Source organism: Labrus bergylta, chromosome 6 (assembly GCF_963930695.1).
Source record: "Labrus bergylta chromosome 6, fLabBer1.1, whole genome shotgun sequence".
Lineage (NCBI taxonomy): Eukaryota > Metazoa > Chordata > Actinopteri > Labriformes > Labridae > Labrus > Labrus bergylta.
In genome coordinates this window covers 20,592,040-20,614,110 of record NC_089200.1, presented here as the reverse complement: position 1 = coordinate 20,614,110, position 22,071 = coordinate 20,592,040, and the positions used below count along the sequence as shown (strand labels likewise).

At 40.9% G+C, this 22,071-nt stretch overlaps 2 protein-coding genes across 4 annotated transcripts; one reads left to right on the top strand and one right to left on the bottom strand.

Annotated features, from left to right (window-relative positions):
- The first annotated feature begins 707 nt into the window (after positions 1–707).
- On the top strand, positions 708–12,336 carry si:ch211-221n20.8 (uncharacterized protein LOC100034409 homolog). Of its 3 annotated transcripts, none has more exons than XM_065955963.1 (23): positions 708–1,343; positions 1,788–1,939; positions 2,049–2,106; positions 2,231–2,407; positions 2,622–2,747; positions 2,899–3,039; positions 3,431–3,556; positions 3,861–3,893; positions 4,289–4,411; positions 4,596–4,718; positions 4,884–5,006; positions 5,880–6,002; positions 6,284–6,406; positions 7,147–7,272; positions 7,798–7,926; positions 8,054–8,146; positions 8,945–9,040; positions 9,264–9,359; positions 9,606–9,701; positions 11,049–11,150; positions 11,244–11,349; positions 11,510–11,626; positions 12,021–12,336. In XM_065955963.1, the coding sequence occupies exons 2-23, from the start codon at positions 1,808–1,810 to the stop codon at positions 12,097–12,099; spliced, it is 2,448 nt and encodes an 815-aa protein (XP_065812035.1). In that variant the 5' UTR covers positions 708–1,343; positions 1,788–1,807; the 3' UTR covers positions 12,100–12,336. The 3 variants fall into 3 exon arrangements, with proteins under 3 accessions (XP_065812035.1, XP_020503273.1, XP_020503272.1); XM_020647616.3 differs by having other exon boundaries at positions 714–1,343; positions 2,228–2,407; XM_020647617.3 differs by lacking the exon at positions 3,861–3,893 and having other exon boundaries at positions 711–1,343; positions 2,228–2,407.
- On the bottom strand, positions 12,181–21,282 carry LOC109996110 (cytochrome P450 2J2-like). The gene is made up of 9 exons (XM_020650067.3): positions 20,980–21,282; positions 20,696–20,858; positions 20,204–20,353; positions 19,952–20,112; positions 19,505–19,681; positions 19,216–19,357; positions 18,775–18,962; positions 17,175–17,316; positions 12,181–12,847 (listed from the first exon to the last, which is right to left on the bottom strand). The coding sequence occupies exons 1-9, from the start codon at positions 21,181–21,183 to the stop codon at positions 12,660–12,662; spliced, it is 1,515 nt and encodes a 504-aa protein (XP_020505723.2). The 5' UTR covers positions 21,184–21,282; the 3' UTR covers positions 12,181–12,659.
- Positions 21,283–22,071: the final 789 nt, after the last annotated feature.

Here is a 22,071-nt window from a genome sequence, read left to right as displayed (position 1 = left end):
AAATTCCCCCCCACACCCACGTAACACCCACACATCGACTTTGATCTGAGAGAAAAAGAGAGGTTCAGAAATAACTGATACCACTGAACAGAAGTAACCAGAGCAGAGTGCTTGTAAATTATTTTCTCCATAAATCACATTTCACCAAATCCACTTCAAAGTCCCCCTCTAGAGAGAGGGTATGGAATCTTTCCATCGCGATGACTGGATTTGTAGTTTTTCTTTGGCATTTGTTTTCTGTGTGTGAGTGTTTGTGATCATGCAATTTTCATGAACTATTAGAAGCTTGTTTGGTGGAAATGCATTTGATTTGGCATCATGTTTTTGAATTGCCAACATTCCTAGATTCGCAGCCTGTTTCTCCTCATGGAAATCGTTTGGTCCTTTACAGCACGTTTGCGTTTGTCATTTTCTGTTTTTAGATGCACTCGAGTCATATATGAACTGATTCACAAAGGATTTTTTTTTTTGTGGAAAGATATTGTTAATTACTTGAATCCTTAGACAGCCTGCAGTTAAACACATAGGCCTACAGTATCAAAGTATTTTGTAACATTTTTATTTTTGCCTCATACAGGAAAACCTTAATCATTTTTATCTTCAAAAGCTCTGACCAATAATTTGAAAAGAATTGCTGTTATTGCAATATCATCTTTATTTCCAAATGTTGAAAGATTAAAGTTTCTAAATCTTTTGAATTAACATGTAAGAGCAGGAAAGCAATTTGAAATATTTATAGTTGTATATTTACTGAGAGGAGAGACATCAGCAGCCACTAGGATAATTGTAATTGTTTTAATTAGTAAAAAAAAAAAAAGATACACAAATACATGACACATTGCATAGAATAACTAATGTGGGCCATGAACGAATTTCCATTTTGAGATCTATAAGTTGTCCATGTCGAAATGATAAATAGTCACCTGCTGCCCTCATGTGGAGTTTTGCTCTTTGATGTTTTTCTTGAAGCAGTTTGTTTTACACCTCGGTGTTTTTCGCTTGTGAAGTGCCCCATGTCTGCTGGCTTGTTTATGACCTCCATGTCAGGGTTCACATCAGGGGCATCTTGAAGCGTTCTGCGGGTCTGCCTGACTGCTGCTCCTCTTTAAAGCGTTGTTTTTGGGAGCTGTGGAATGGGAAGTGCAGATTTCTGTGGACAGGATGTAGAGTCACTGCTGTAATGTAGGATACAGCCCCCCTACTCCATTCTGACACAGAGCTGGCTCACGGCTGCACGAGTCCGCATCTGGAGACGACAGGAAGCGCATTTCTCTGCATCTGGATTGAAGTCATTGCTTCTGTGGCGGCTGTTTATTTTTCAAGCACGAGAACACGTAACCCGGGTAAGTCGTTGAAAACGGGTTTGTTACACGTACTCGCATTTATCACTTCACAACTTTCAAGTAGCTTTAAGTTCCTCCCACTGTTGATGGTGTTTCGTTTTGCAAAAGTTTTCGCAAAATAAATGCACGTTTTACAAACCATAACATTCAGACTAATTTTTCATAACATTCAGACTTTAACGTAGGCCTAAAGGACTATTGCAGTTTCTATTGTTCTGAGGAGACAGCCCAGGGGGTTGATGTGAAACGTAATAACAGGGTGCTCTAACCTCTGTGTTGTTTGGCCTGCCCAGACATGCATGGCTTTTGGCTGCTGCATACAATACACTAGTAAAGTTCCAGTCATTTTGCCCTCAACAGAATTATATGCATTATTAAACCATCTGAGCTCCTTCTGTAGGCCTGCAGATTTGATGGCTCTGTGAACTCATTTCATCCCTGTAGGCCGGATACAGATTCAGGTGATGATGACTCACCTCTGGACCCTTCTCTCAGTCCTGCTGTTGGTTTTGTCTGTGGCTGAAGCGCTGAACAACCCTGACGAAAATGATAATGAAGTTATGAAACTCACAGAGGTGGAGCTCTCACAGAGCCAGGTCAGTAACAAAGCAATACCTTTTAGTTTCTTTGTTGTCCTTTTTTTTTTGGATGTGATGGATTCATTGAATGCAACTTAGTTTGTCAGTTTACCTGTTTTACAATCAGGTGACTGAAAATGCCATTGGAAATCTGAGTGAAACACAGAGCAACACACCTACTACATGTGAGTTTACTGACTATTTCTGTGCCCCCCCACACCCCCCCCCCCCCCCCCCCCCACACACACACACACACACACACACACACACAGTTGTCTTTAAATTCCCTGCCTTTTTCATTCACAGTAGCAGCTCCCTTGAGCACAACAGGTTCTGTGAGCAGCAGTTCAGCGCCTCAGTGTCCAGGAAACCAAGTGATGCTAGAGAACATCACACAATGTGGCTGTCCTTCTGGTATGGTGAAGGATGGAGACAACTGCACCTGCCCTGTGGGCTTCTCTCTGGATGGAGCTGCAGGCTGTAAAGGTAAGAAGAGGCGCGTGGGAAGATGTGTTTTTCCTTTTTCTCGCAGGACTTTTCTTAAGGACAAGGTAACAGCTTGTCTTAGCTGAATGAAACTATAGGTTATATTCGTATTTTGTCCTAAAGTACCCATTTACAAACAAGTGGAATTTTTTTGCCAATTTGCATGCAGTGATGCCAGCTACACTTGGCATATTATCTTCTCTCCCCTCGACAGATGTTGATGACTGTGAAGCAGAGGAGCCAGGACCATGTGGTCTCCATGCCAGCTGCACTAATACCCCTGGCTCTTACTCATGTAGCTGTCTCCGTGGTTACCTGATGGGTTCTGGAGGGTGCCAGGGTTCGTAGGCATCTGAGAGGATTTACTGTGTGTGTGTGTGTGTGTGTGTTAGCGAGCATGTTGATAAGAGAGTTTTGGCAATGTCTCTCAGTACGCTTCAGTTAATTAGCAGTATATAGTTATGATGCATGTGTGTCTTTGGGTTTTTCAGACATAGACGAGTGTGCTTTGGCTGCAGTGACAGGCCTGCAGGCCTGTCAAGGGGATGCAGAGTGCACAAACACCCCTGGTTCCTTCACATGCTCCTGTCGTCATGGATATGTAATGGCACTTAATGGAAGAAGCTGTGTAGGTGAGGCTGATGTTGACATCAGGTTTGTGTGTTTCTGTCCATATACAATGAAATAGTTTTTGTTCAGAGGCATTTTAACAAGCATGTCTTCAGCACCTGGGCTGAGCTAGAAGTTTGGGGTTACACATCGTTCCCGAGGACTTGTTGACAGGATAGAAGTATCTTATTGGGGTCTAAAACAACATATTACACTTTATACAGACAAATTATGAACCAAATGTAAAGCAGCAATGTGATAAATAAACATTTTATGACATATTTTGGACACCTCAAAACCACTTTAAGTTGATTACGTTTTTGAATTGTGATCATGTTTGTGACCCTGATGCACTGTATTATTTATTTGTGGCTGTAAAAGAAAGTTTCTATCTTTGGGTTCCCCTTCCTGCAGACGTGGATGAGTGCAGCTTCGAGGAGCAGTGTCGTCGTGAACTGGGAAATGTGTGTGTGAACACTCCGGGCAGCTTTGTTTGTCAGTGCCAGCCAGGCTTCAGAGCAGAGGCCCCCGCCTGTGTCGGTAAATTTGTCTTTAAGCTTCTTCACAGCTGGATAACACTGATGTCTAGATTTGATCCAGTGTTGTGGGTTTCTAATATTTTGCTTGATTTGGCCCAGATTTAACTCCTGCTGACAGGGACACAGGCTTTGCAGGAGTTAAATCGGCTGCTTTACTGCCTACTCTCTTGCTCTTTGTTTTGTTTCCAGGCATCTATCTCTACTTTGAGGACTTAGTCCCTCTCTTGTGCTCTTTTCTGTTTGCTCTCTTTTTTTTAACATCTTCATTTGTTTTTTCTGTGACTTTTCTGCACTCGTGGTCTCAGGTCCTGTGTGTCCAGACTACACCGTGTGTCAAGGTATGTTGGCTTCCATGTTTAACACGAGCTGCTTGCTTTGATGAGGGTTTGGATTGTTAAGGTATACCAACCAAATCATATGCAACATTCACAATTTGGATTTGGTGTTCCTCCTAAGAGTTTCTCGTAATATATTGTTATCTTCTTGCCCATACTTGAGTGTTCCAACTGCAAAATTCTAATGTGTAATGCCCATTAAAGACCTGATTGGTGGTGGGTGGCATGGAAATAATTTAGTCACTCTGATGTTTGAAGTAAATTACTGGGTGCAGAATACTGCTTTTAACAAGCAATAAAATGTTTTATTGCATTACGTCAGAGTGAATTGTAATTAAAACATTTTTCATTCTGCTTGTGGTAAAATAATCTTCTTCTGGCGTCTGTCTCTGTCCCAGATGTAGATGAATGTGTGGAGAGTCCTGCTGTGTGTGATGGTCAAGGTGTATGTGAGAACACGCTTGGGAGCTACAAGTGTGTTTGTCGACCGGGTTACCGGGGAAACGGCACACACTGCGAAGGTAAGCAATTAGTGCTGATGTCCCTCAATGGAAAACTCTTTTTCTGGTAGATGGGGTCAACTTCCTTGTGTGCCCATGTTTTAATGCCTTGCTGTTCTGCATTCCATTCAAATGATCCAGAGGGGCAGAACAGTGTTCTTTGAGTGGAAATGAAATGAGTGTTTGAAAGTTTTCTTGTTTCCAGACGAGAACGAGTGTGCGTCAGGTGGTCACGGGTGTGACACAAATGCTCGATGTGGCAACATCATTGGCTCGTATTTCTGTCAATGCTACCATGGCTATAACGGCGATGGACACTCTTGTTTTGGTGGGTAAGCAGTGTTTGTGTGTGATTTCCCAATGTGTGTGCCTCTAATGGAACTTAGTGACTCTGAGGCTCTGCCAGCAATACTTGTTCAGTACTAACAAGTAGAAGCACTTGGGCACTCTCCACTCACAACACAGTGCTCCTTTGGGATTTCTCTATTTGCAGACATAGATGAGTGTGCTGTGAACAACGGCCACTGTGAACACCACTGCTCCAATGAACAGGGAGGGTACAGCTGCCAATGTAGCTCAGGCTTCCAGCTCCGCCAGGATGGACACAACTGCACAGGTAAAAACTGGGGAGGAGGGTGCTGATTAATATACTGCTAGTGCCAACATGAGCTAATCCTTGATTCTTGCTCAACGCTTAAATGACTTTACTGTATTTTATTGTGGGCGAAACGAATGGTATGTTACCGCAACCATGGGCACCTGAGAACGTCCAGGCCATGCCCGGGATACCCTGTTGGCCTCTTAATAATTCTACTTCTGTTGTAATTATTAACATTAAAAAGCTTCAAGCAGGTCAAAGCCTGGGCTTTAAGTATTTCTTTAAAACAAATAGCAGGGAGTGTTTGATGAGTAGCCCATCTGCCCCAGACAAACTGAATATCCAGCTAGAATCCTTAAACAGTTTGCTTACCTAGGCTAAGCCTAGCAAAAGTGGTTGGACTCAGGGAAAAACAGCTAGGCTGCCATTGTAAAAAGAAAAAACAAATAGTTTTGCTTCGCTTGGCTAAAGACAGCTTTCACTGTTAGGCTGCAGGCACTAACATAGCAGTCTATTTCAATCAACTCTCAGCAAATAGTAGAGTACTAACGAATGTTCCCTGTTGATGAGTGACTTCTTTAAGCATATTTTCTTCATATATTTGTAGTGGCACATGTTGCTTTTTGTTATTAGAAAACTTAAGTCCATTAATGTGCATTGTTGAGTACCACAATATTTATTTTCATAGTACCACTTGGGGGCGCCAAAGCCAAAGATTTTCCCCATAATTGTGTGACCAGCTTTAAGAGGTTACTCTTTTGACATGTTCTCATTGATATGTTGAAGCAAGTGATAGAACGACTGGGGAACAGAGACTGATTTAAGTCAAAACGAGCCTTTACAGAGAGTCCGGTTTTGCCATTATTTTAAGTAATGTCTCTGATCCCACAGATGTTGATGAGTGCTTGGCGCAGAATGGGACCTGTGGGCACATTTGCATCAACACTCAGGGATCGTTTCAGTGCTCCTGCAGGCCCGGCTACCAGCTGCACATTGATGGTCACACCTGTGTTGGTCAGTCACTCAACATCACTCTGTCTCTTCACCACTCAATGATGTGTACCTGCTCATTTACATCATTTAAGCTTGTTTATTTATCAGCATGCAGCATAGCCTAAAACTGCCATGAATATTTTGTCTCACTCTCTCATTTTGTGTGTGCATCTTTTCTGCCCAACCATGAAAGGATGTCTTTCAGGCACATTTTGTAGAGTGAGTGAAAGCCAGACTCAGTTTGTTGTCAGTTGCACACCAGAGTTAATGATTTCCCAAACATTTTTTACATGTGTGTGCAGACATTGATGAATGTAAACTCCAGAATGGCGGTTGCTCTCACACCTGCAGCAACTCTCCAGGAGGACACACCTGCCACTGCCCTCCTCCTCTGCTGCTCGACACAGACAACCTCTCCTGCAGCAGTATGTCACATATACACTTTCCAGTTTTAAATATTATAATGCTTTGTGAATATCATGGGGAAAACAAATCGTGTTTATAATTTGAATATGAAGACTTCACAAGACAAGTCAAACTGTTCCCATGGTGTTATTGTTTTCCTGTGTCCATACTTCTCATATTAAGGTCTTGGTTCACACTGAGGTCCAGATGTCACAGATTATAAACAGGTCCACAAAGAGCACACAATGCTGTGGAAAAACATACAGAAGTTCCATCATACAATCTTACAACAGTTAATGCTTAAGGGTTAAACAGTAGCAAAGTTTATCCATATAATTCTGTCTTTAATCATTTGACAGTATTACCATGTATATAATTGTTATAAAAGGCTACAAATTGGAGCATTAAGAAAATGTTTTTGTTCGATAAAGATACAACTTGTCATCTTTTAAACATGTCCAACAATTTGACAGTTAAGCTGCTCATAGGCAGACGATAATTGATTATTTTCATCAGATTAGCATCATCTACCGTTTTGATTAACTCAGACAATTTTTGTCTAGGAAATGTAATAAAAGAGACAAAAATGCCTGTCCTCGTTATTTAAATAATATGAGCAAATTTCGCAAATTTCATTAAAAAAGGATGAATTTTTGAGTTCTCCACAGATTTGTACTTTTTTGCTCTTCATTGTTAAAACCTTTAAAAAATTAAACTTGCAAATAATTCCTTCTTTTCCTTTTTTATTTGTTCTGAACAGATGTAACATCTTGCAATCTTAGAAATGGTGGCTGTGACCATGTTTGTGCGGTGAATGCAGAGGGACAGGTCCAGTGTAACTGTCGAAAAGGCTGGAAGTTGGGCGGGGACCACCGGAGCTGCGTTGGTGAGATCCCTCACACTGGCATCATCACATTTTTAAAGACACTATGAGCTTTTATTTGATATGAAATGTGAATGTTAATTTTTAGTACACATCTGCCCAGTTGGATGGGGTTCTTTAATTTTAAGTATGCATTATGTTGCAAAAATGTTTAGCCTTGGCCATTTGTTAAAGTAAACATATAAGCATTCATCAGGCACATACAACAATTATTGCTCTGGTCCTTTAGATAATAACAGGGCGGAACTGAAAAGGTATAAACAGCTGAAATAAACTTTTTAAATACATTTTACATTTGCCAGGCCTCGGTGTTAATACGATGAAATGCCATATGAGTTTGAATGTCTGCTGACAGCTGATTATTCTGAGCGCTTTAGCTGTGACAACTCCGTATCAGCGGTATCAGGTGGTCGATCAGCCGGAAAATAAAATGAATAGACTCTGGATTTTGTTTGTTTGGGTTTGTTAAAATGTACAAATGAAAACCTTTGAAAATCATAACTATCCTTCTGTTTTTTTGGTTATAAGATGTGAATGAGTGTGGGGACTTTACGAACGGAGGCTGTGAGCAGCTCTGTTTGAACCACCCAGGTGGATTCAACTGCACCTGCAGAGAAGGGTATCAAGTACAAACGGACGACCTCACAAAGTGCAAGCGTGAGTCAAACGTCAAACATGTCAGAGTCAATCATGTCCGAGTCAATCATGAAGCATGTAAGCAAAAGGACTTTATTAAGAGTCTATTAATTTGATTTGTTCCCTTTTTACCTCTCTGCCGTTCCAGCTGTGTGTGAGCCTCCCTGTCAAAACTATGGAGTGTGTGTGGCCCCAAACAGCTGTGACTGTCCTCCAGGTTACCCTGGACTCGGCTGCTTAGGTAAGAATATGGAATGCTGTATATGTTTATTATATGTATAGGTGTTAATTTCACAGCTTTTAGCCATTCAGTGGATACTTAAATAACTAAATCATACAGTAAGGGTAGCATTAGTCCCAAAACTAAAATTGACATAGTCACAATGTGCCATCATCACTCGATTGAGGACATAACACTAAGAGAGACAAAACATACTATTAGCCATGGTTTAGAAACGTATAACTCTGTATGTCTTCAGCCTATAAGCTGCAATGCACTAAAGCTCATTGGTTATATCCAGTGTCCTGTTTACAGAGGCCCTTGAAGCAGCTGCCCAAAATTCACCCTCTCCCACCCTCGGCCCTCATCAATCAATCTCTCATCCCTGTTTCTGACTCTATCCACTGTCCTGTCCACTCTATATAGGCCTGAAAACCCCCCAAAATAAACCAAACAAAATTGATTAAACTGATTAAAAAAAACATGGTCCAATCTATAATGCATTACTGGTTAAGGTATGATATTCAAAATAATTGCATTTCATGTATTTTTTACACAGCTGTGTTTACTGCAGATATAATATTTGGTTGCAGAAGACCACTGCATGCAAAAGGTCTTTCTAAAGCCCAGCAGATTTCATTTGTCTGTTATGTTGTTGGCAAAAATCATTGGTAACAATTCATATCCTTGTGAAAGATTGGGAATGGATTTACTTAAAAGTAAGTGCTGATTGTATGCCTATTTAGTTCTGTAAATGAAAAAATGTAACATTGCTGTGAAACATGGTTGTACTAAACCATGCTGGTTGTGTGTTTTTAGCCATGTGCTCCCCGCCCTGTGCTCATGGAGGCACCTGTATGCGCTGGAACGAGTGCCTGTGTCCTCCTGGTTGGACCAGTGCTGGCTGCCACACAGGTATGTCACCTCTGACCAGGATGTCCCTGTAAAATGCCCCACTTCTGTACCATCACACACTGAAGAGACTGTGTCTATACACAAGAGGATATATATATATATATATATATATATATATATATATATATATTTTTTTTTTTTTATGTTGATCAAAAAAAAGTATGGTTGATACATCTTTTCCTATCATTTGTTATTTGTCTATTTCTGTGTGTGTCTTGCTCAGCGATGTGTGAGCTGCCCTGTGCTAACGGTGGGCGCTGTGTGGGGCCCAATACCTGCCAGTGTCCCTCTGATTACACCGGCCCCCAATGCCTCTTACGTGAGTGACACAAACCACCAATACATCTGGCATAGTTACACCAGACATGCAGAGACTTCTGTGTGGTAGGCTGGTAGCTAATCATTTCTACCCCTCCCCCCCCCCCCCCCCCCCCGAGTAGTGCCTGGTAAGAATTAGGTTGTACTGAAAGTTTATAGATAAACAAAAAGGAAGAACTAAGATTATGCTGTTTAGTTTACTCCCATGTTCCTGCAGAGAATGACTTCTATCTGGTTGTTTTTGCAGCCCTGTGCACTCCTGCCTGTCTGAACGGGGGAAGATGTGTAGATGTCAACCAATGCATATGTATTGGTGGATGGCAAGGCGCTCGGTGTCAGAGAGGTAAGATTACACCCACTGCATTCATAGCTAGCTATAGATACTGAAATAAAAAAAATCCTTTTTACATACAGGAGTTACGATAAACTCACATTTTAGAGGTCTAATATGTTAGATATTTAGTGAATTAAATAATAAGAATAGACTGAAAGGAAAGTGCTGGCTTCTCTGGCAACAACGAAGCAGCCAGCATGTCCTAAGTTTCCACGAAGGTGCGGAATGGTTAGATTTTGTTTTGACCAGATAGGTAGACGGCACCCCTACACGGCAGTATTGCCCCTCGTCCCTCAGTTTGCCTGGCGAATGGCAAACCAACAGGTGTTGCAGCGATGATAAGGACAGATGCTTTAGAGAAGAAACTTGGCGCTACATTTGTTCTTTTATTTCATGAGCTTTGAGGCTTTTTAAACAAAGCCGGATTTTGGTTGTTTCCTACTTTTGATGCTGCATACTCACTTATTCCTGCTTCTTGTATATTTTATGCATGTTATGAGTGAAAGATGACAATGGCATGTATGTTCCGTGTATTAACCTTTGAGAGGTAAGTATTATTATTGGCTTCTGACAGCAGTTTCCCTTTTGGAAACAACCTTTACAGTAAACATCCAAATGGACCCTCATTGACCCATAATCACGTGAAAATAAAAACTGTACACCATAAACACAATGTCCATTTTATGGCAGTAAATCCAATCCAAAAAACAAGTTCTATCAAACATTTACACATTTTTATTATACTCTTATTTCTCCTGTGGGGAATACTTCAGATACTTACTTGTTTTTCTTCATGTCCTCTATAACCCTGAAGCTGAAACAGTCTCAGAGGAGGAAATTCCTGCCCAGTTAATCTGTAACATTTATTGTTTGTCAAACTTAATCTGAAGGCTTCTAGAGATTATCAGATTGGAATTAATGTATGAAGCAGTAATTACCAAAAAATACATATTGAGGCTTTAGAATGGAGATTTTAAATAATCTTTGATCAAAGAGAATTGTTGAACTCTTGCTCAACAGGCCGTTTACTATACAAACCAAGCACAGTCCAGCTGCAGTCCAGATTAAATACTGATGACCCAGTTTAAATGTGTGTTTTTCATTCCAGTTTCAAGCGTTCAGGCGGGCAATAACCCCTGGAGAGACTCTATGTCTATGAGGGTTGTGTGTCAATGAATATGTCCTCTTTCTCTACCATTCTTGTAAATATGACATCAAAGGATAGGATAATATGCCCCTAAAAAGGCCTGTTACACTTTCATTCTGCAAAAAAAAAAAGATGGATTCAATTGATCAGTTAAAAGGGGGCCTTCAGCTGCCAGGGGTCAAAATTTTATTTTTTTATGTCTCCAACAGAGCCTGTTGTGTGTCACAAACCTTGTAAGAATGGTGGAGTTTGTGTGGGCCTCAACAGGTGCCAATGTGCCAAAGGATTTACTGGAGACTTATGTGAAACAGGTTAGTATTTGTGTTTGTGTTTGTGTGGGTGTGAGTATTTAAGACCTTTATTAGCCTTTACATTAAGAGTCATGCTGTGTGCTACGTCTACAGCTGTGACCACCCCCTGTATACCACCCTGCCAACATGGGGCTACCTGCAGTCCTCACAACACCTGTTCCTGTCCTGAGGGCACAGCAGGCCTGCGCTGTGAGAAACTGTGAGTATGAACACTCAAAAGACTTAAACGCTGAGAATCAATAAGAATCGATCAGCAGGTTTTCCACTATCTGCCTTGATTACCCACATATACACATGTGTAATGTCTTCAGAACACTGTAGCTTTTCTTCATGGATTTGAGTGTTTGTGTCTTTCCTAGGACATGCCCTGTGGTCACCACTGTGGTCAGCATGGCTCGGGCAGTGAGAAAGGCCTTTAGGGAAAGTTATGTTGACCGGTGTGGACCCCTTGGAGTTCAGCTTTGCACTAAATACAGGTAACATGTTTCCTTATTTCGTCCCCTTAATCTGGATTATACTTAATTATGTTTGTTTCATCTTTTTGAAGAAACAGATTGGTGTTGATTTATTGCAGAGCTGTTTCCTACAAAGTTCAATGGACTTCCGAGGACTTGCTGAGAACCTTCCTACATCTCACTTTCTTCTTCACATGAATTTACTGAAATATAAGGCATATTGACATGAATAAAATATACTATGAAAGTATTTGTAAAAAGTAGTTCAAGCTCAATTTGAAACCCTATGTACAAAGCAAATATAAGGTGTTCAATATGAGAATCATGATATATAAATGAGATAGATCCCAAGAGGTGAAACTGAAGAGTTACATCTGAGTATAATCATTTATGACAATGCTTTGTCTGCTTCCAGAATAAACCAGGCACGTGTGTACCTGCAAGCCTACAGAGTGGGCTACAAAATCCAGTGTCCACAGAGGAAGGGCAGGTGAAGCATTTGCATCTCACCCTGAGGAAACAACCAACAGACAACATTTGGGGAAACATAATAAGGCATGGCACAAGAAATTGAATGAGATGTTCAAAGCAGTCAAGACCTTTAATAAAGCCTCTATTTGCCTCAAGCTTGTTTATATGCTCTGTGACGTATTCTGAAAACAATCTTTGAACCAATTTTCTACACTATAAATTGTTGTTAGCGTTGTGATATAAATATTCCTTAAAATAAATTATGTGTGGTTTCATTATTTGCCATATTTTTATAAGGTAGGCCTAGCTAAAACCTATTAAATGTGACTATACATAATGGTGTCATATTGTGATGTGTGATTTTGTAAATGACAGGAAATACCTTTTTTTTTTGTTTGCTCAAGCATTGTGCAAATTGTGTAAATGTGAGATTAATGTATGGCCTAAGACAAAGTCCCTTAAACTAGAGGATCACAACTACTGCCAAAAGCTCAAATGAAAGGTTACAACGTAGACCAAAATCAATTGTGGAAAGAAATTAACTCAATCACAGTTATAAGTCTTAAAGAGTATAATTTGTCAATTAAAACTTTTCCAAGCGTGAGGTTGCACAGATTTCATAGTGGCATGGTGCCAGAGTGATCCCAAAGACGAAGTCCAACACAGGCTTTACCCCAGCAGGCATTGAGAAGGTGAAGTGCTGCATAAAAGAGGTGAATGAAAGGAAAAGTTCCATCTTTGCCAGGTTCTCACCAAGACACAGCCGCTTACCTGAAACAGGAAAACATGTTATTTTCACAAGGTCTTACTTACTTTTTAACGAAAGCACTTGTAAGAACTGCTTTACAGTCTGCTGATGCCTGGGTTGCTGACAAGCCTGTCTCTGCTTAGCCAAAACAAATAATCTCAAGATGTTTTGAGCCTTCAATAGGAAATTATTAATGTGTTAAAACTTTCATCTGATAATAATTATTATAATAGTGCTCATTTCTTGATCAACAAAATGTATTCAAGCCTGGCCAATACTTGAACATATATAATATATAAGAGTTTTCTTTATATTGTGGGTGGAGAGCAACTATATAAGACCTATGGCCTGTGGTCCTGCAGAAAAACACTGAAGTTCTGGCAGATTATAAAGCGGGAATGATTATGTCTACTAGCATAAAGGCAAGGCAAGGCAAGTTTATTTATATAGCACATTTCAGCAACAAGGCAATTCAAAGTTTGAATGGGGTGTGTATGTGACTTCCTGGGCTTCTGCAGCCAGCCTGAAGTGGACACTCAATGAACTGCGTGTCAGAACAAGCTCTGATCTAAAAACTAGGAAGGTCTTGTCAGCTAGGTGGGTGAATCGAAACTTGCTTTGAGTAGATATTGATAGTGGGTCGTTGTCAGGCTTTGTTTGGACTGAGCACTTAAGTTTCATTCTCTGAGCATCAACAGGAGAGGCAGTTGACGCGTGTCACACCCTCTGTTGATTGCAAGCTGAAAATCTGGGGCGTCTGACGCTTCAGCGTGGCCACAGAGCCTGAGCATCCACGACTACTGCTTTGCTTATTTTCTCTGGTCATCTGCTAAACGCAACATGTGCTACAAAGAAATCTCTGTCATTCATGGGAACAGGAAAAGACACATCTGTCATAGACAATGAAATCTCTGCTTAAGAAAGCCTCTTCTACCCACCCTTCATTTACTTTTGGTCTCTGGGACTGTCAGTCTGCTGTGAATAAAACTGAATTCATCCAAGCACTTGCAAAAATGTCAGACATTCAGGCACTTGCCCTTACTGAAACCTGGATCTGCCCAGAAAATACAGGCACAGCTGCTCTTTCTGTTGACACAGTGTTCTCACACACACCCCGCTCTGTTGGACGTGGAGATGGTACAGGTATTCTCATTTCTAATACCTGGAAATTCAATAAACTCTTCACACTGAGCAACAACTCATTTGAATATCACACAATCTTGGTCACTGCTCCTATTAGAATGTACATTGCTATCATTTACCGCCAAAGAGGGTGTAATCTGAATGATTTTGTTGTGAAACTGGACATGCTACTCTCAGAAATCCCTGATGATGGAACACCATGGATTGTAATGGGAGACATGAATATACGCACTGATAAAGCCCAGGCAACAGACTTCCTTGCTCTCCTATCCTCATTTGACCTCACGCAGGTCCCAACTCCTCCTACCCACAAAGCTGGCAACACTCTAGATTTAATTCTGACTCGGAACTGCTTGACAGCAAACCTGACTGTCACCCCTCTGCATCTATCAGACCACTTCTTTATTCAATTCACAATCTCCTTGCCGGAACTCCCTCAGGCACACCCACAAATGGTGTCATACCACCAAAACATGCGCAAAAGGTCTTTACCGCACTCTCTACAGACGAGGCTACAGACACACTCTGCTCCACACTAGCCTCATCTCTGAACAAGCTCTGCCCTCTGGTGTCCAAACCCGCTCGCAAAACCCACCCTAGCCCATGGCTCACGGAAGTCACAAGAGAGCAAAGAGCAGGGCTGAGGTCAGCAGAGAGAAAATGGCAAAAATGTAAACATACATGATCTCAATGACTATAAGCAAAGACTTGAAACGGTGAAAACGGCCAAGACAACATATTATCAGAACAAGATATGCAATGCCACAGATACAAGAAAAATGTTTTCTGCCTTTAACTCACTGCTTCAACCACCTCCTCCTCCACCCTCCGATCTGTTCACACCAGACATGTTTGCCTCGTATTTTACTGAAAAGGTTGCAACCATCAGTAACCATTTTTCTGAGCCTGACCAACTCAGCCCAAAGGCACCAACCAAAAGTGCCTCACTCGACTCATTCTCCTCTCTGACTGAGGATGAAGTCTCTAAGCTTGTGCTAGACTCTCGGCCCACCACCTGTCCTCTGGACCCAAAACCATCAAGCCTCCTGCAGACCATTTCCTCTCCGCTTAATGCTGCACTTAAGCATATCATCAACTCCTCTCTGTCAATGGGTGTGTTCCCCACCGCATTCAAGCAAGCTTGGGTCATCCCTCTGCTCAAAAAACCCACACTAAACCCAGCCCAGGTTGAAAACTACAGACCGGTTTCGCTTCTGCCCTTTCTGTCAAACATACTTGAGCGCACAGTCTTTAAGCATGTCTCTGAGTTCCTGTCCAGAAACGATCTGTTTGACCCAAATCAGTCAGGCTTTAAGCGGGGCCACTCTACTGAAACTGCACTACTGTCAGTAACAGAATTGCTACGAGTTGCCAGAGCTGCGGGTCAGTACTAAATTCTATTACTGCTAGATCTGTCTGCTGCCTTTGACACAGTCAACCCTCAAATCCTTCTATCCAACGCTCTCTGAACTTGGCATCTCAGGATCTGCCCTCTGCTGGTTTGTGTCCTACCTCTCTGGGCGATCCTTTAGAGTGTTGTGGAAGGGAGAAGTGTCCAAAGCGCACAGCTTATCCGCAGGGGTACCTCAAGGGTCAGTGCTTGGTCCCCTTCTCTTCTCCATATACACAAGCTCACTTGGTTCAATAATCCGCTCTCATGGCTTCTCATACCACTGCTATGCTGACGATACCCAGCTCTTCCTGTCATTCCCGCCAGACGATGTTGCAGTCTCTGCAAGAATCTTGTCATGCCTTGCTGATATCTCTAAATGGATGAATGAACGCCACCTTCAACTCAATCTTTCAAAGACTGAGCTCCTTGTCATCCCAGCTCTATGCAACCACAGATCAATATCCAGCTTGGAACAACCAAACTCATGCCCACAAAGTATGCCCGGAACCTGGGTGTCATGATTGATGACCAGCTAACTTTTAAGGTTCAAGTAGCCTCGATTGCCCGGTCATGTTGATTTGCCCTGCACAACAACAGGAAGATCAGACCTTACCTGTCAGAACATGCTACACAGCTCCTGGTACAGGCTCTTGTGATATCACGCATCGACTATTGCAACTCTCCACTGGCAGGTCTTCCTACATGCACTATCAAACCTCTGCAAATGATACAAAATGCAGCAACATGACTGGTCTTCAACCTTCCTAAAAGAACACGTCACTCCGCTGTTCATCTCCTTACACTGGCTCCCAGTTACTGCTCGCATCAAATTTAAAACTCTGCTGCTCGCTTACAAAACAGTAACAAAAACAGCTCCTCCTTACTTTAACTCTCTCATCCAGGTCTAACTTGAGATTTGAAAGACTTGTATTTGTATTTAATTGATTTGATTATTTTAGGCCTCTTGGTGTCAATGACAGAATAAGGTTAGTGGCTGATAGCGTCTGTACACAATTTGACAATCACCGCAACATCAATTAGTTCTAAATGCTGCAGAGTGTGAAGTGTCAAAGGGCATGCTGGGATATCTCATGACGGGCGCCAGGCTGACGGTGTACATTCTTTAATATGTTAATCATGACAGGGTTCCAAAAAATATGAGTTCACCAATCCCAATCACTCTTTTTCCGTGATCCGCTCCTCGGACATGACAACAACATAACTCATACAAACACAGCCTAGTACTCCAGGTTTCTGTCCTAACGGTGTGTTCCCACTACACATTTTCAATTTGCTGTAAGAAATAGCAGGACAAATGTTAAGTGTACGCTGTGTTCGCAACAATAAACGACCCAAATCATCAGGACCCAAGCAGGGTCCCTGAACTTTGCCTTGTTCAAGCGTCTGGGTTGGTCCTAAAGTTAGCCAGAAGTAGGGAGGTTCGACCCTTTTATTTGAAGAGGTTGATTTCCAGTGTTTAGTTGTTTCCAAGTTTTAGGATGCAATGGTTTTGCATCAACTGCATCCATTATGTTGTATTTTGTCAACCTGTCTATTCACGGTTGCTGTTGTAACTGTAATTGGAGATAGTAATGATGCGAGATTGCTCATTCCTCAGCAATTCAGCTCCGGAAAATTATATTCTATTCACCATCCATCATGAAAAACAAGCATGATGACGTAACTGAAGAATAATTGCTAGCTTAAGGGTCATTCTGCAATAACTAAGGAAGGCTATATTTTGCCTTTTTAATATCCTGTAATTACAGGTAAATAAAGACACAAATAAGACAAGGCATTGTGGTGCTCCTCACCTGCAGAGAAAGGGATGAAAGCAGCTTGTTTCACAAACTTGCCCTCCTCGTTCAGAAAGTGTCCTGGGTTGAAGGTAAAGGGCGTCTTCCACTTAGTCTGGTCATAAAGCACCGAGGTCAAATTGGGAATGACTGTAACTCCCTGTTAATTAGAATATTATAAATGTAGGGTAGCTTTGAAGGTCGAAACACACACGCTAAAAACATTTTGTCAGAACACAACAGTCACAATCAAATAAGTCATTCCCTACCTTAAACGTTATCTGACCATAAAAAGATGTGTTTTTTGAAACGTCTTTGTGTTTTGTCAAGTGTTGTACTGTGATATGTTATCGTAACCTGTAAAATTTTGTTGCGTTTTGTAGTGGGGAAAATGGGGAAAGAATTCATTTGAGGCCAAAATAAAAAATGTATATAATGTGTAAAATATATTACCTATAACTATGGTACTTTGTACTTCATTTGTTGAAAATCAAACTGCAGGATTAAGAAGAGCCAATGAGAAGTATCCTAAAGAGTGCATGCAGGGAGTCTAATTCAGGTTAGGGCTGCCCGATATAGGTAAAAACTGACATTGTAATATTTTTTTCCCTGCGATATATATTGCAATATTTGTAAAGTTTACTGCTTCACTCTGTTCAGCTGAATTCTCCATGACTCTCCCTGAAATGATGATTACAGACTCTCACCTGTCTGCATCTGTCTCTCGCTGCCTCTGGAAATGCTATTTGTGTTTGCAAAGAGTTTAATCATGTTGATGATCTGCTGTTAATTATTGATATTGATCTATAATGTTTCCTTCAAGTGATTCTTCTCACATCATGTCAGACTTTTAATAACATGCTCATGCACTGAGGTTCCATCATTTAAGTTTCCCTCCGCGACCAAATAATATTATGGGGATATTTATTAAATATGTTAACGTGCTGCATTGTAAAGTAATGTAATGTAACGCTCTCTCTGGCGCATGCGCACATCGCGATGACGATGCAGAAACAATGTATTGTGCAGCCCTAATTCAGGTCATGCAGTCTGATCAATCATAGAAGGCAGCACTATGGGTTTGAACTATATGAAGGTAGTCTAAAATGATCAGGGCAAACTACAGTATAGTAAATTCAAACATCTTCGAAGTGGAGACAGCTGCACAGCCTTGTTATGAAGTGCACAAGTTGCAATGATGTCTGTGTGTTTGACTTTGTGTAACATGCATGATGCAAAAGTGAGCTTCAATCATATCGTAAATCAAAAGATAAGCATGACACTCTGTGGTTTCTTTGATTCTTTGTTCACAACCCATAAATGAGCAGGGATCCTGAGTGAGAGAATTCAGTTTGATGTTTACTCTAGTAAGCATGATATAAACCATTTTTTGTATCAGACTCTGATCATCTCCTGTAAAGTTCCCTTGTCCCTCTTGAGGTGTTTTTAGATGTTTGAATATGGACTCTGTTGCTGTGCTTTACGTTAGGTTTTGTGTTCACTAAATGTGGTTGGTTTCTTGAATTTGTTCCATTATGACCTTCAGGGCCAACCTATATTTTCAAGATGGTTTGGCCATGGAAGTGTGTGTGACATTTCACATTTTCTGAGAAATTACCTTCGGGATTGTGTAGCCTCCCAGCTGGATATCCTTGTTGGCCATATGAGGGACACTGAGAGGAACTATGTTGCTCATTCTCTGGATTTCGTGGAGGACAGCATCTGTAAAGGGCATGCTTACACGATCTTCCATTGATGGCTGTCTGGACTGTCCAATCACTCTGTCTATCTCAGCCTGGACTTTTGCTTTGAGGAAGGGAAACAGATATATTAGTGAATAGATAGATATGTTTCTGTTTATTTAAAATCATTCAACCAGCCAAAAGAGGGCATGTCCTTTACATATGTGAAGGACTCTGGTGTTAGCTCAGGATTTCCTTTGTATAAAATGAAATGATATCATGTCTCAAAGTGATGATCTTTGCATTTTTTTTAAATACATGTTTGTGACCTTATTGGACATTTTTGAGCCTGGTCAGTGCCTGGTCAGTGCTCTTACCCTGGATCTCTGGGTACTTGGCCATGTAGAGGAAAGCCCAGTGCAGGGTGGTGGATGTGGTCTCAGAGCCGGCCGCAAAAAGATCCAAGACGCACTCAATCAGGTTTTCCTCGTCAAAAGTGTTGTCAGCTCTTCCCATATTCTAAAAATAAAAAACAAAATATGGGTTTTTTAAGATCAATAATTCAAGACCTCTGCACACAGCATTACTAAGCATATAAACTCAACAAGAACATCCAGTGTCCAACAGCACAGTGTCACAAATAAAGCATCATCCAGTGCCAGTTACCGTCTGTATCTCATTCAGGTAGCAGTCGATGTAGTCTCTTTGATCCGAGGAATCCCAGTTTTGTTTGTGCTTCTCAAGCTCTTCTCTTATGAAAACCTTGATATCGTTGCAAATGAGCAAAAATGTCTGATGAGGTCCTGGTAAATGTCTCATCAGCCGAGGGAATGAGTTGTAAAACTGCAGAGTAGAGCAGATTGTAATGATAACATATGGAGGAAGAACTTCAACATAAGACTTTCTTTTTGTAATAGTCAATGCTTGAGATTGGATTCCAGTAAACTTTCAAGTATTTTAAACATATTAGATCTTCAGTTGTATCGTTGTTTTTAAATGCAACAATCATATTAACCCATCTGCATTGATGATACAGTTTCCCACTAAAAATATACATTTCATACCAATGGTACACAACTTAAATACTGTACCACAAGCTTAAAAATGCCATACATGTGCCCAGATCGATGCTTCAATCTGGAATGCTGTTTCAAAGTAGCTGATCAGTTTCCTGAACTTCTCATCGGTGTACTCAAAGCGATGCCCGAAAACCAGGGAGCAGATGATGTTGGAGATAGCGTTGCTGAGGATGAGGTGTGGATTGAAACGCTTACCTCCACAGAAACACAGAAAATCAAATAATAATTGGTATATGCAGTTTTCTCTTACTGAATTTGTTGTCTGTATAATGTATTCAATATTCACCTTTATACCCATATAATTCTTTTAAACAATAGTTTAATTCATCCAAAACAACAGGTTCAAGAGACTTCTTGCCAATTCCAAAATTTCTGAGGGTTGAAAGTGCGAAACGCCTCTGCTGCTTCCACAAGTGCCCACTACTTAAAATGACACCTGATGAGAAATCCATGAATGTGAAGTGGGAAAAACATAGAAATTGGCAGAATGTTAAACACATTTTTTCATATAATTAGTCATTGATCTGCATTTTCTTTTGGTTTAGACCTTGATAAAATGTAATCATCTAAGTCATAGAGGAGACAGCATATTTCATTCAATTTCACAGTCAGGAGAGCTTTTATTAACACAACACAATTACACAGGGGATGGAGTTAAAAGGTTATCTTTACACATCAATTTTTTGTCAATTTATTATTGCAATAGAAAGCTCCAATCAGCAACTTGAGTTATTCAGATATCTATTCAATACTGCCTAATGTTGTTGTGGGTATTCACCTAGTCCTTTGGTCATATCCATATACAGAGGGAGGGGTGGCCGGTCAGCCACACTGTCTCCTTGATTTACAAGAACTTCTTTCAGAGCCTCAAACCCATTCAAGACAACCAACCACTCCTGCCCCATCCGCAGGCTGTACACTTCTCCATATTTCCCTGCTAGCTGTGAGTAGATTCAAGAGAGGATATGATCTCAATGCTCATTTCACATGGAAAACATAAATAGAAGTGTCAGGTGACTGGTTATGTTTTAAATCATGTATTTTTTACACATGCTCATTAACCTGGGTCATACTCTCATGGGTCCTGTTGTGGTCCACCGAGAAAATGTTGCCAATGATAGGTAGAGCCCAAGGTCCTGGAGGGAAGCTGGCCGGCCGGCGGTTCTTAATATAATCTGCAGTGAGGATAAAAATGGCAGTGAAGAGAAGGAAACTTTGGACATCCCAGTTCACATAGGTTCCAATGGCAGATGAAATTGAATCCATACTGCAAACCAAGGCTCAAGTCTGATTTACAAGATTATGCCTTCCTTGCTTCTTCAATGAGTGAAAAGTCTTGTGTTGTCCTTAACCATAAAATGTAACCTTTCCAACTGCTCTGGGGGATTATTCAATGGAAAGGGATACACAACACTGTAAATCAGTAACAATAAGTCAATCATTCAGGTTCAGGTTCACATTTTATTTCACTAAATATAAAATTTTATTGACAGATCCACGTCATCATAATCATTCAAACCGATGGTTTTATTTAGGCTATAATCGCGCATGTAGTGAGCCGTTTCCGATAAGTAACTTTCATTATGACAATATATAAACATAAAATAAAAAATAAATAAAAAGAAAGTCCGCCTCATACATATTGCATCAGCGCCGTCTCGCCCTCATTATCGCCTTCCGGACCTCAGAGGACCGGACTTGTACACTAATGTAATCACTGATGTAGAGTTAAACATTAGACTAACACAAATACCATAGAGCCACCAGTTTTCATTAATATCTTTCAATATCGTGCATTTATCATCAAGTGTGGTTTTTAGTTTTAATAAAGATGACCGCGTCAAGACGCACAGAGCGCACAGAGACACGGCGTGGCTTCACACATTTCGCCTCCTCCATACTCAGCACATCATCATCTGCACGTATTTATTCTGTAAATAATTCAAGTGTGGATATTAAGTTGGGGCATCTCTGACAGGATCATTAGGCCTATATATCCTCATAACGAGTCACAGAGCAGACGGAGATGCCCACGAAAAAAAGTGGCCAACAATCAAACGTTTTTGTTCGTTGATCAAACCTTTGATTAATAATATTAAACAGTGAGGGAGACTGCTGACTGATGTGTCCTCTCTGCCACTATATGAAGAAATC

Excerpts from the sequence above, each read along its gene's own strand:
- si:ch211-221n20.8 (XM_020647616.3), top strand. The coding sequence starts at position 1,808 with ATGATGACTCACCTCTGGACCCTTCTCTCAGTCCTGCTGTTGGTTTTG. Across the intron at positions 3,557-3,860 it reads AGAGGCCCCCGCCTGTGTCG|GTCCTGTGTGTCCAGACTAC; the intron begins GTAAATTTGTCT and ends TCGTGGTCTCAG. Across the intron at positions 7,927-8,053 it reads CGACCTCACAAAGTGCAAGC|CTGTGTGTGAGCCTCCCTGT; the intron begins GTGAGTCAAACG and ends CTGCCGTTCCAG.
- LOC109996110 (XM_020650067.3), bottom strand. The coding sequence starts at position 21,183 with ATGGATTCAATTTCATCTGCCATTGGAACCTATGTGAACTGGGATGTC. Across the intron at positions 20,113-20,203 it reads AGAATTATATGGGTATAAAG|GTAAGCGTTTCAATCCACAC; the intron begins GTGAATATTGAA and ends GTTTCTGTGGAG. Across the intron at positions 18,963-19,215 it reads CAAGTACCCAGAGATCCAGG|CAAAAGTCCAGGCTGAGATA; the intron begins GTAAGAGCACTG and ends CCTTCCTCAAAG.